This window comes from Corythoichthys intestinalis, chromosome 5, assembly GCF_030265065.1.
Source record: "Corythoichthys intestinalis isolate RoL2023-P3 chromosome 5, ASM3026506v1, whole genome shotgun sequence".
In the NCBI taxonomy this organism is placed as follows: Eukaryota; Metazoa; Chordata; class Actinopteri; order Syngnathiformes; family Syngnathidae; genus Corythoichthys; species Corythoichthys intestinalis.
Window position 1 is genome coordinate 52142162 of NC_080399.1, and position 13246 is coordinate 52155407.

A 13246-nucleotide genomic window follows, 5' to 3' on the forward strand; every position below is an offset into this window, starting at 1 on the left:
TCGTTCCTAGTCTATCAGATTGGCAGTCAACAGCCAGGCGCATTGCTGCCACCTGTCGGATTGGATGTGAACTGTAGATAATCAGAGGATAGAGGGGATAAAAACAGTGATGTATAATGAATGGCGGCCGCCGGCCGTCCAGGGCACCGGCCGTTCTGTGATCCTCCAGAACCCACAGATTACCAGTCCGCCCCTGCCTACTTGTGTGACACAAAACCACCCTCTAGAAGCCAAGTCTTCAAATTCTCTCACAGACATTTTAAAATTCCTGTGAGAACACTGGAGGAGTCCAGCATTAAGATCATCGGGTAGGATCGTGCTCATTAGAGCCCACCTATGATGTTTCATTACATCGCATGAACTTTCAAGTTGTTTTTGATATCACTGTATAGTACCATTTAATTTGTTAAATGGTGTCCACTCAATCTCTATTGTTGCCTGCTCATCCTGGGATCCCCCATGTACGGCCCATCCCATGGTTTCCTATTTTCCCCTGTTAAGGATTTTTTTTTCTCCTTAGCTCTTTTGGGGGTTTAGATCGCTGGGTTTGTAATTGTCAACTGTGGGAATGTGGTGCATTTTGAGATTTGTTGTGATGAAGAGCGATAAAAATAAATGTGACTTAAGTCTTTGAAGGATATGCATTTCTGGTACCATCACCATAAAAACACAACATTGCATCCCATCAATCACTGTGTTTTGACTGTTTACCTTTATTGGTACATCTTCATCGTCTTCCTCTTTTCTCTCATCTTGGTCATCTCCTGCAGAAATACTCAAAAAGGTGAAACAATTACAGTTCAGTTGTCTCTTGACTCGCTCCCTACTTTTGGGTAAATGAATCACTGATAATGTAATAGGAGGAGGGACAGAAAGAGCACCCGTGCCCAAACCCAGTTCATCCAGGACCTATGGAGGTTGGAAAAAAAGAAAAGTTAAGCCTAGAAATGAGACTTTCTGAGTATTAATGGAAAGGAAAAAATTATTTGTTGGCTCCACCTCATTTAGTGGAGGCAAGGCTTCCATTTTGAGCAATTCATATATATCTGGATAGTCTTGTCCTGTAAGTTTCAAAACGATGTGGGGGATAATTTTTGGTTTCTCAACTGCCTTTTCTGCTTTAAGGTTTTGGTCCAGTGGCGAAGGGATCTTGCTACTGGATTTTTTGCTCTTCTTTGACGTAGGTGCCTGTTAACAGAATCATTGAATATTCAAAGAGATATTGTTGGTTGAGGGAACACGTTAAGTTTCACAATATGACAAAACATTTGCGGCAAGCATCAGTTTACCTGTATGAGTGTGTATACATTTTATATTAGATACATTGCAATTAAAATACAACATAAGAGGGCAATCCAACAACCTGCTTCTCAGGGGGCTCTTCTTGGACTGGAGGCTCCTGACCTGGAATTGGGACTCTCAGCACGGCATTGACGCGGTCCCAATGCTGGAGAATGTGTTCTACCTGGGTTTGGATCTTTTCATATGCGCTGAACATACCGTGCAGCTTATTTGTTGGCTAGGCAAGAAGATGTCAAAACAAACAGTAATGAGTAATGCATATGATGTTCTTCCAGTCATTTGAAACTCTAATAAAAAGACAAGTTTATTCATCCATCTTCTATTGCACTTATTCTCACTAGGGTCAAAGCTGACTGTGCTAGAGCTGATCCCATCTGACCTGGGTGAGGCAAAGTACAGCTACAGTGGTATTAAAAAGTCGGAACATTTTGGAATTTCTCACATTTCTGCATAAAATCACCGTCAAATGTGATCGGATCTTTGTCAAAATCACACAGATGAAAAAAACAGGTGTCTGCTTTAAGTAAAATAACCAACCCATACATTTATAGGTTTTCATATTTTAATGAGGATAGCATGCAAACAATAACAGAAGGGGGCAAAATAAGTATGCGAACCGTCTGCCTAGGGAGACTTATAGAGCAATTGAAACCATTTTTTACCAAACAATTTAAGTCAGGTATGTGTCCAATCACTAATGAGTGGTTTACAGCTGCCCTGCCCACTAGAAAACACACACCTGGTAAGAATTGTCTTGATGAGAAGCACTGTCTGATGTGCATCATGGCTCGGTCAAAAGAGCTGTCTGAAGACCTGCGATCAACGATTGTTGATTTGCATAAAGCTGGGAAAGGGTTCATTTGTTGATTTGTATAAACTTGGGAAAAATACAAAACCATGTCTAAAAGTCTGGATGTTCGTCAATCGACAGTCAGAGAAGTTGTCTACAAATGGAGAGAGTTTGGCACTGTTGCTTCTCTCCCAAGGAGCGGCCGTCCATCAAAGATGACGCCAAAAGTGCAAAACGCTCAGAGAGGTAAAAAAGAACCCTAGTGTCTGATAAAGACTTACAAAAATCACTGGGACAGTCCAATATCTCTGTGCACACATCAGCTATATGTAAAACTATGGCCAAGAATGGTGTTCAAGGGAGGATTCCACGGAGGAAGCCACTGCTGTCTAAAAAAACCCATTGTAGCCTGTTGAATGTTCACAAAAAGGCACTTGGACACTCCACAGAAGTTGTGGCAAAATATTTTGTGGGCTAGTGAAATCTAAGTTGAATTTTTTGGGAGTAACACACAACGTCGTGTGGAGAAAAATGGAACACCTCACCAACATCAACAACCTGATTTGGGGCTGTTTTGCTACCTCAGGGCCAGGACAACTTGCAATTATTAATGGAAGAATGAATCAAATCAATGAAATCAAAATCAAATCAATCATGAATCAAAAAGTTATCAGGATGTTTTGTAGGAAAACCTGAGGCCGTCTGTCAGACAGTTGAAGCTAAAAAGAGGATGGCTGCTGCAACAAGACAATGATCCAAAACACAGAAGTAAATCAACTTCGGAACGGTTTCAAAAGAACAAAATACACGTTGTTGAGTGGCCAAGTCAAAGTCTAGACTTGAACCCCATTGAGATGCTGTGGCATAACCTAAAGACAGCGATTCATGCAAGACATCCCATGAATATGATTGAACTTAAGCAGTTTTGTAGAAAAGAATGGGTCAAGATTATTTCTGATCGATGTGCCAGACTGATCTGCAGCTACAGGAAGGGTCTGGTTGAAGTTATTGCTGCCAAAGAGGGAGCCACAAAATATTAAATGTGATGGATCACTTACTTACACTACCGTTCAAAAATTTCGGGTCACAAGTGAATACTAGTGTATGAAAGTCACTATAAGTCAATACAGATTTTTCCCCCTTCTGTCATTGTTTACATACTATCCTCATTAAAATATGAAAACCTATAAATGTTTGGGTGGTTTTAGTTAAAACAGACACTTTTTTTCATCAGTGTGATTCTGACAAAGATCAGATCACATTTGATGGTGATTTAATGCAGAAATGTGAGAAATTCAAAAGGTTTATATTTTTCATACCACTGTAACTGTGACAAAGTAATCATGTAAATATCATGTATTTCCAAACCGGTCCTCAAGGGCCACTGTGGGTCCTGGTCTTTGTTTCAACCAGTCACGCACAGAAAGTTTATCCAGCGAGATTTCTGATGATGCAAACAGCACCTGACTTCAATCAACTGACTCCACTTGTAATGTAGTTGTAAGTTTTAAGATTGGTGAACGGGTGTCCTCTTGTTCGGTTGGAATGAAATCCTGAACCCACTGCAGCCCTTTGTGGAATAGTTTGGGGACGTCTGCTCAACATTAAACCCACCATCATTTCTTCAATCATCTGCAGATTACCTTCTTCTTTGCTTTTTTCATCTTTGATTTGCTTTCCTGCATCAATAGTAAGGTGACAATACAATAAAATGAAGACATTTTCATATTTTTATCTGTGAGCGAAGATTAACTCACATGATAAATCAATGAACTTTAACTACATAATTATAAGCTGTTCAAAAGTATTCTGTAAATGTATGCGTACCATCAACGGAAGTTTGATCTTTCTTGTCCATGAGTGATTCTTTAGAGGATGGGACTCGAGGAGCGGCGATTGCACTCGATGGCTGAAGTGAAAAAATAAATAGATCATTACTGATATTTTAGTAGGCATACATGTTAGAGCTGTTAACATTTCATAAATGCTGCATTTGAAAACTGCTACCGGCTACGAAGAGCTTTCAAATTAATAAGCATATTTTTCAGAATTTAAATTAATATTATTTTCAAATGGCTGAGCCTGTGAGTTATACACAGTATGTTTTTTTCCTCACACTGACAGCTGTAAGAAGGGCACTTGGACATGCTCTCTACCAATACAGTATGCTGAATTGTTCAGAATTGATACTAATGATGAATACAAGATGAAAGTGAAGATTTGGTAGTGATTTGGAGTGAGATTTGTTTAAAATTTGGAAAACATGATATATTGTATTTTTTTGTTTAAACTTGTCAGAATAACTGTGAAGATGTTTTGTTAACTGTTGATCGGAGTAACTGTGAATATGTTTAGTCTATGATTATTTGTTCTTGTCTTTGATAAGATTCCGCCCAAAAATATGACTTGTATTCGAGTGCGACCTATGATTTTTTTCCTTTTGATTTTGCATTTTTTTGGCTGGTGTGACTTTTACGTACTCCAGTAAATCTTCATACTTCAATGTATGGGGCATCAACACAATAAATTACTTTGAGAAACAAATACAGTAATAATGAATTTGACATTATTTCCCTTTTATAGCTTTATAATAGACAAATAGCCAACAATCCATGCATTTTCTTCCTATTGTCTGAGTTAGGGTCATAGGGAAAGAAGCTTCAGCAGAAAAGTGCACACTTCCCTTTTCAAAGCCACCTCATTCAACTTTTCCAGGAAGATCCCAAAGTGCCAGGACAGCCGGGAAGCACAGTCTCTCCAGCGTGTCCTGAGTTGACCCCGAGGTCACGTCCCAGTGGGATGTGCCAGGAACAACTCACAAGGAAAGTGTCCAGGAGGGACCCTAATCAGATGCCCGAGCCACCTCCTCTGGAGGAGCAGCAGCTCAACTCTGAGCTCCTCCCATATAACCGAGCTTCTCACCCTATCGCTAAGGGATAGGCCGGACACTTGATGGAGGAAATTAATTCCGTCTGCTTGCATTTTGTAGTTTCGGTCAGGTCCCACGGCTCCTGACCATAGGTGAGGTTAGGTGCGTAGATTGACCGATAGAGTATTGTAATAACCCTTTTTTTAACTTGTGTTTTTAAAATAAAAAAAGTGCTTCAATAATACACACAGACCTGCTTAGTCTCTATGGAGCCCTTCTTTCGTGAAGCTTGTTTGCCCTCCTTAGCTCCACCTTTCTTGCTCTTTTTTTTGGTCTCATCAATTTTCTGTTTCTTCATATCTTCCTCCTGTTGTTGTTTGTCTATCTGCATTTTTTTTATTTGCTCAAGAACTCTACAATACAAAAATGTCAATGTCAGTGCCTATTTGTCAATTGACAAAAGTACAACATACGCTAGGTTCATACCGCAGGTCTTAATGCACAAATCCGATTTTTCTTCATATTAGTTTATTTGTTGTGCCCGTGCAGACTACCTTTTTCCATTGCGCCTGTAAAAGTAGTACGCATGCGAACTAACTTGCAGTCCGACATGCTTAGCCTTATATTTTTTTTTATATGGATTGATAGAATGCATGCACACACACATTCGGGTAGTTAGCTCCAACTCTCGGCCATGTAAGCATTATTAAAATATTGCTATTATGGCTCACAGAACAGAAATAAAACTGAGCATTCTCAGGCTTATCCGCCCACATTTAATTTTTTTATGACTGTTGTCAAGCCCGCCTCTTCCCTAAAAATGGAGTTCAAGCTAGATGATAACAATAGTGCACAGCTCCAATCGCTGCCGTAGCTCACTGACTCTCGGTCTTTGCTGACGTAATTAGTGCATGAATTCCAATTTGTAAGACTTGACAGTTCAGACCGCAGATTTGATTTTAACCACGTCCCTTTCAGACTGTCAAGTTAATGCCTCACGAGTCGGAAAAACACGCAAAATTTAATTTATGCATTAAGAGCTGCAGTATGAACCAAGCAATAGTGACACTTGGATGGGACTTTTTTGATGCCATCATTACATGAGTTTCTTTTGTTTCTGTCGTTCAATAATGCGCTCTTTCTCCTCCTCTGGCAAAGCTTCATATTCCTCCTCATCCATGTTCTGCATCCATTCCTCTTCTTGTCGTTCTTTTTCCTTCAGATAAGCCTCTGAACAATGCCCAGTGCACAAACAGTTAAAACAAATCTGAATTGATAAGTAAAAATGAAATATCTATGATAAATACTCATGTGACTATACGCATGTTACACTGTAAACTCCTTGGCCTTCTTTATTATGAAAAATTAGCCCTCCTCAGTGAATTATGATTTGACTATTTTACCGGAATTTACCTTCTGCTTTTCTTTGTGCCCTCCTCCGAGATCTCAGGGCGTAGTATGTGTCATATAAGTTGATTGCATAAATGTGTTTGCGGTTACTCAGGGCCTTGAGAATAACTTCTAGAGAGTGTGCCACTGATTTGGTGTAGACGCACTCGAGACCATAAATTACAATGCCACAGTAGCAGTCATCTAACTGCAAAACAAGAGAAGAAAATATGAAAGCAATTATTAAAGAAGTATGCTAAATCTTGCTTTAGTCAAGTTTTCTATTACCTGAAACCTCTCTGACAGGATCTCTACCAGGAGCAGTTCAGGCAGGATACTACTGAGTGTGGCCTTATCCATTACCTGAAAAAGAAAGTGGCAGTTCTTTGCAGTCAGACTTTTGTGATCAGAAATTCATAATTGTAAAGTAAAACCATATTTATGAACGAGATTCTACTCGGAAAAGTAGAGGCAGTATTTACTGTAAAAAAAAAAAAAAAAAAGTGTCCATGATTTTTTTTTTTGAAGCCAAAATTGAAAATTCACTCTCAAAAAAAAAAAAAAAAAAAAAAGGAAAAATACTCTAAAACTGTAATGACGGGTATATCTAACGACTCACACATTGGAATATAAAATAAATTCAAATCACAATAATTCATTTTAATGGAATAAATATCCATCCATTTTCAACATGGCTCAACTTTGTAAACATCACGGGTTGCTTTAAACTGGAGCCTATCCCATCTGACGTGCGAAACATGGACCTAAGATAGGCTCCAGTGCTCTGCGCTCCAGGGTACGCAGTGTTGAAAATGGATGGATAAATGGAATACATTTCAGACCTGATGCTTCAGCCCCTTTCAGACATACGCTGAACTAAGTTTAATTCCCGGTATTTAAACAGGTAGCCCTTATGTCTAAAAGCAATATCCTGGGTCGACACTGACATTAACCGGGTCGCGTCCTAGTACACTGCTGGCCAAAAGTATTGGCACCCCTGCCATTCTGTCAGATAATCCTCGATTTCTCCCAGAAAATGATTGAAATTACAAATGCTTTGGTAGTAATATCTTCATTTATTTTGCTTTCAATGAAAAAACACAAAATAGAATGAAAAACAAAATTAAATCATTATCATTTTACACAAAACTCCAAAAGCGTTTGTTCTCCACAGTTTTCGCCATCCAAGCCGTTGTGTTCCTCAGTAAGTTTTTGATACCCAGTCTTTTGTTAGTAACAGTTTTGTTTGCCTCTGAAATTTCTTTGGATCATCACATATTTTGTTTTGCACTTTGTTTTTGTTGGCTTTCATTAAATCATTTTTTGCACTGCCGGTCTGCATCAACTCTTGCCCTGCAATGGGGTCCACACACCACCTACCTGCCTGAATTCCTGACAAATCCATTTTAACTGGCTGCAAGTGTGATTTTGTTATTGCCACCACCTGTTATGTGCCACAGGTAAGTAACAGGTGCTGTTAATTACACAAATTAGAGAAGCATCACATAATTTTTCAAAGGGTGGCTTTTGTCCGGCCCATTTTTGGAGTTGTGTGTAAAATAATAATGATTTTTTTTTTTTTTTTTTTCATTCTCTTTTGTGTTTTTTCATTGCAAGCAAAATAAATGAAGATAGCACTACCAAAGAATGTGCAATTGCAATCCTTTTCTGGGAGAAATTGAGCATTATCTGATAGAATTTCAGGGGTGCCAATCCTTTTGGCCAGCAGTGTATAATATTTGGGATTTACCCGGGACGCTGCATGTGTGAAAGCAGCGTTTAATTCAATAATACATGAGTGCAGCACAGAGCCTAGCCACAGCCACTAGAAACCACGCCTCGTACAAACCACGGCCACATGATGCTACGGTGGTAACGCGTGACGCCTCTCATAAATATCACATATACTGTATATAAAACTAGATGCGAAATGACAAACTCGGCGACGTTAGTAAACGACCGCCATCTTACTTCCAAGCAGGCTCTGTTGTGGCGGACCTAAGGTGAGTAACTTTTTATCTAAAATGCTTCTAAATCGGATGAAATCTTGACTTAAATCTATCTTTAAATGCTGAAATAGTTTGAACATTTTCACATGTCGAAAGTATACAGAAGGGAAATAAAGCAGTAATTCAATAACAGGAGCAATTTTAACAAGTTAACGGTTGATTAACAACATTAAATGACTTCCAAACATAGCAAAGGTCACAATCTAGTTATGTTTAGGCACGCCCCTGTGTCCGCAATACCGCTGTGTTTAGTTAAGTTTAGGGTAAGGAATTGGGCTAGGGCCTATTGTCCCAAAAACCCTTTGAAATTTACATAGTAAACTAATTCTTCACGCCACCATACCAACAGCAGGCGTGGTTTGTATAAGGCGTGATTTGTAGCAGCTGTCTCTTGACTCTGGGCTGCAGTCAGACCCTTCTCGTTTAATTCCCGGATCACAGCGCGAATGCTGATGACGTAAGTATCATGCCGGGTCAATCGTCATTTCGTCTTTCATCGCAGTATGATGAAAAGTGGTTAACAAACATCGCAATGATCAACATGGCAAACTGGAAAGATTAACTATTAAACTGGAAACAACGAAATTAAACTGTTTCTGGATCTTAGAGTCAAGGAAAAGACAGTTTATCGTCCATCTTTGGAAATGTGCGGTTTATTTTGTTGCTGATGCCGACCAAAAATGACGTAATATCAGGGTTATAGAATCACCACCCCCCGCCCTCCCCGCAGTAGAGAGCGCAAGTCGCCAATATGGGACAAGTCTGAAAGTGTCCAACCCGGGTAATTTCGGGTCCATCTCCCCATGTCTGAAAGCCATGACAACGGTAAATCCCGTGTCACCTTACACGTGAATTTAGCGGGATAGAAGTCTGAAAGGGTCTTTGATTGATGTCAATAGGTTTTTGACAACAAAATTATGCCATTTCTCTTTATGATTCTGTTTTCTGTATTACACAATTTAAAATTATGAAAAATACAGGACATTTCAAATAAATATTAAACATTTTTTTTGTGAAGGGTTGAAAAAAAAAAATTACCGTGCTATATTGTGTGTTCCCATTCTCTTTTGGAGTTTTTAAGTCACTGTAGTTGGCATCATTGGATTTTGACTGAACTTCAGTGGGAACAGAGTCTGGAGAAAATTCTTCACCTTCACAGGGGGAATTTGGTTTTGAATCGATGTTTGTAGATAACTGAGCTGGAAAAAAAATATTGCCATGTGTATTGTAGCTGTTTTCAAGATTGTTACCTTATTTTGTTTTTTGTTCTCTTGTGCTTGCTATATCAGGTCACATTAGTATGTTTCTTTCGGAAGGGAGAATACCCCAAAAATCCTTGCCTCTCTGACAAAGAAAAGGTATTTATTGCTTTAACTCAGAGATTCAGCACTATATTGTTCTCAGCCTCTGCACGTTTTCAGTACTTATCCTAACACAAACCATCAAATTGACTGGCGTGTCCCCTTAATCATATTAGGGTTGTGTCAAAGTTAAGTTTAGCTTACTTCAAACATTTGAGATTAATCAAAATGTCTGTGTTGTTACCCAAAAAGTAAGAACAAGTTGCACGAAATCAATGTATTCAGTTATTAGAACTTTGGAAAACATTTGACTTTACACTACTCCAGCAATTTAATTATTTTGAACATCTAGGTAAAAAAGAACATTTTATTATAGTTGCAACCAGAGTATTTCTAAAGGATGTAACCAGCAAGGTTCACTTTACTACAAAAAAATATGATTTTTCATTTAGTGGTTGCATTGTTTTAATTATCGAAAAAATATAGTAATTGGATCAGTATTGGAACGATATCTTGAAAAATAATCAGGAATAATCAGGTTAGGGTTAGATCGGTTGAAAAAAATCAGATCGTAAGGCCACCATTACCCAAACTTTTTCCTTTCCTTTTTCCTTAAAATCAGAATAACCAAAAATATTATTTGTGTGATATTAGTAACAAAAACTGGTTTTGACCAGGATGATCACATTTCGAATTAAAGTAATAAGGTAACTCAAGTAACAAGTAAGATTTACTTGGTTGTTTAATTCCATATTTGATAGCCATTCGGATAAACTATTTTTAATCCGGGGGCCATGCACGTTCAGTATGCCCCCTTTTAGTGATTCCATTGTATGAGGTTTGCAAGGAATATTGTCCACACCAGCCTCTTCCAGCTTCTGAGCATACTCAGTCGCAGCACGGTTAAACAGCTGTCGTCCTGCCAGGCTAACGAGAGAAGTGCCATGCATCAGTGAGTCAGCAAGCATCGCATCCATACTGAGACACACCGCTCCATAGTGATTTGCCAGGGGAGTCGCTACTTTTCTTTGATCTTAACAAATGGAAGAGCAGAAAAACACATTATGAGCTTATCTTAATTCAAGCCATGTTGTGTGTTTAAAATACATTCCAGAAAACCTCAAATCATATTTTTTAATCAATGGAAACAATGTTTTTAGAGTCATAAAACCTTAGAGGACAAAACCATCATTATCCAAAAACATTCCCTATACAGTGGTATAGTGATCCCTCATTTTTCACGGTTAATGGGGACCAGAACCCGCCACGATAAGTGAAAAACCGCTAAGTAGCGCACCCCACCTCCATCCCCCCATTTTTTTTTTTTTTTTGGTGTGTTCAATGTATTTATTCATATTTAGCATTGGGAAGCGATACATATAAGACATGTTTTTTTCACTTTTTTATGTGTATATATACAGCAGGGGTGCCCAATCCCGGTCCTCGAGAGCCCCTATCCAGCTTGTTTTCCGTGTCTCCCTCCTTTAACACACCTGAATCAAATGATTAGCTCATCAGCAAGCTCTGCACCAGCCTGATAACGATCCTGATTAGTTGATTCAGGTGTGTTAGAGGAGGGAGACATGGAAAACAAGCTGGATAGGGGCTATCGAGGACCGGGATTGGGCACCCTTGATATACAGTGTTACCTCTACATACAAAGTTAATTCGTTCTAGGACCTTGTTTGTAAGTCAAAATAGTCGTATGTCGAGCAGGATTTTCCTATAAGAATACATTACAATTCCGTAAATTAGTTCCACAGCCCAAAAACCTACGCTAAATCCTTAACAAATACTGCTGGTACTATTACAAATGGAAATGCCAAAATAGCAAAACAAATAAATTATAAATAAAAATCGGAATGATAATATAAAAATAATAATAATAATACTATTAATAATGTAGCCAATCGGGTTCCAATGTGGCGGACATTTTTTGCTGTATGTGAATGCACCGCGTGGCCGACGTGACAGTGAGAGGGAGTGTTGAGGTTTAGAGTTAGTTTAACTTTCAATGTTTTCTTTAGAACACCGTCAACTTTGGCGGTCAGGAGGCGTTTTGTGTTGAACAAGTTGTGAAATAAAGGAAAAAACCTGACCAAGCTGGCGATTTCTTTGGCGATGTTACCACAATAATAATTGTCAGCTGAATTTATAAATACTGGCTAATGGCGGTCGTAGGAGGACCATGGAGATGTATTGTTATGCCAGTTCACGGATGCGCACCCCACACTTATATTTTTCTATAATTTGCATATTCATTTCAAAGGTAAGCGTCACCTTTTTCCTTGTTTCACCACCTGTGCCAAACTTTTTTAAATCTGTGTTGATATCTTAGATAGAAACTCCGCCGTACGTTTGCGGTGCTGCCATGTTGTATTTCGAGCATGTCGTCGAATATAGAAACAAATGGAGTCAAATTTTACGTCGGGTGTCGAAAAGATCGCGTGTCGAAGTGATCGTATGTCGAGGTGCCACTGTATATATTTTAATAAATGCTTTTTAAGCACTTCAAATGTAATAATTATGACAAGTTTTAAACATGTTACTGCCCCACAGAATTATTTTTAAACAAGAATAAAGTACTGTAGGCTGTTGGCTTTATTAAATGCCTCATTGAGTGAGTCTATTCAAATCCCCTCACCTACACACAATGAGTTGCCACATCAACTGTTTAACAAGTTCAATGATGATTGACGCATGCAGCGCTTTTGAAGTTTGTGACTCTGGCAAGATCTAACTAATTAATAAGCAACTCAAGCGCAGTTTCGCAGTGCCTGGCGAACAAAGAGCAGGGAAAGGGAGGGAGCGAGAGTGAAAATATGCGAGCAGCTCATCTGTATTTTTTTTTCCATTGAAAAAAAATCTGTGATGGACAGAGGGTGCGAAGTTTGAAGCGCGAAGTAGCAAGGATCACTGTATATTTTTTCTTTCTCGGCTATTGGGTGTATGGATCAGTAATTTCAGTTAAATCGATCTTATAGCAGATAAACAGTTATATTTGAAAAGTTAAAAAAAAAAAAAATTCCAGAGTCATGGTAAGTGCAGTAAATGAGCCATATGTAAAAATGCACTTCAATTATTTATGAGATTTTCCCGTTTCAAAAGCTGATTGTCAGCCTGTAAAAGTTGTTATTGTTTTATGTGTTTACTATGTATGTCCTGGCCTCCAAAAATTATGAGATTAGTTTTGTGTCTGCATCCATGTTGCCAGAGCACAGTAATCCGTAGGCTAGTTAAACTGAACTAATACTAAATTGGCCTACTAATAATTGTTATGACTAAAAACTTAAGAATTTCTTTTGTATTTATTCATGCACCGACTCAACTCCGGTGCATTTAAAATCCCTGACACTGAAGACTGCAGCAAGTAGTCATTTAACTTTTGGTCTGTAATAGACATAGGTTGAAGACTACACATACTATATGTTCACATAATCATTGCTAACATTACTGCGTAGTTTGTTGGCTCCAGTCTTTTCTGGTTAAAACGCAACAATGATATTCTAACGAAGGATGATTCTTCATTGAAGGGAATGTTGTGCTCGTCAAAATTTTGATCCTGGTTGGTGGCCAAAAATGGTAC

General features: G+C 38.6%; 1 protein-coding gene across 4 annotated transcripts in view; it reads right to left on the minus strand.

Annotated features, from left to right (window-relative positions):
• The window catches only part of hydin (HYDIN axonemal central pair apparatus protein), a 166371-nt gene that overhangs the window by 70401 nt on the left and 82724 nt on the right, over window positions 1-13246 (minus strand). For all 4 annotated transcript variants that reach the window (XM_057837183.1, XM_057837184.1, XM_057837182.1 and 1 more), the window contains 11 exons: window positions 10523-10693; window positions 9398-9558; window positions 6639-6713; window positions 6375-6558; window positions 6062-6191; window positions 5215-5374; window positions 3920-4001; window positions 3707-3771; window positions 1364-1519; window positions 1000-1188; window positions 712-909 (listed from right to left, as the gene is read on the minus strand). In XM_057837183.1, the coding sequence (XP_057693166.1) occupies window positions 712-909; window positions 1000-1188; window positions 1364-1519; window positions 3707-3771; window positions 3920-4001; window positions 5215-5374; window positions 6062-6191; window positions 6375-6558; window positions 6639-6713; window positions 9398-9558; window positions 10523-10693 (1571 nt within the window). The remainder of the gene's footprint in view (window positions 1-711; window positions 910-999; window positions 1189-1363; window positions 1520-3706; window positions 3772-3919; window positions 4002-5214; window positions 5375-6061; window positions 6192-6374; window positions 6559-6638; window positions 6714-9397; window positions 9559-10522; window positions 10694-13246) is intronic.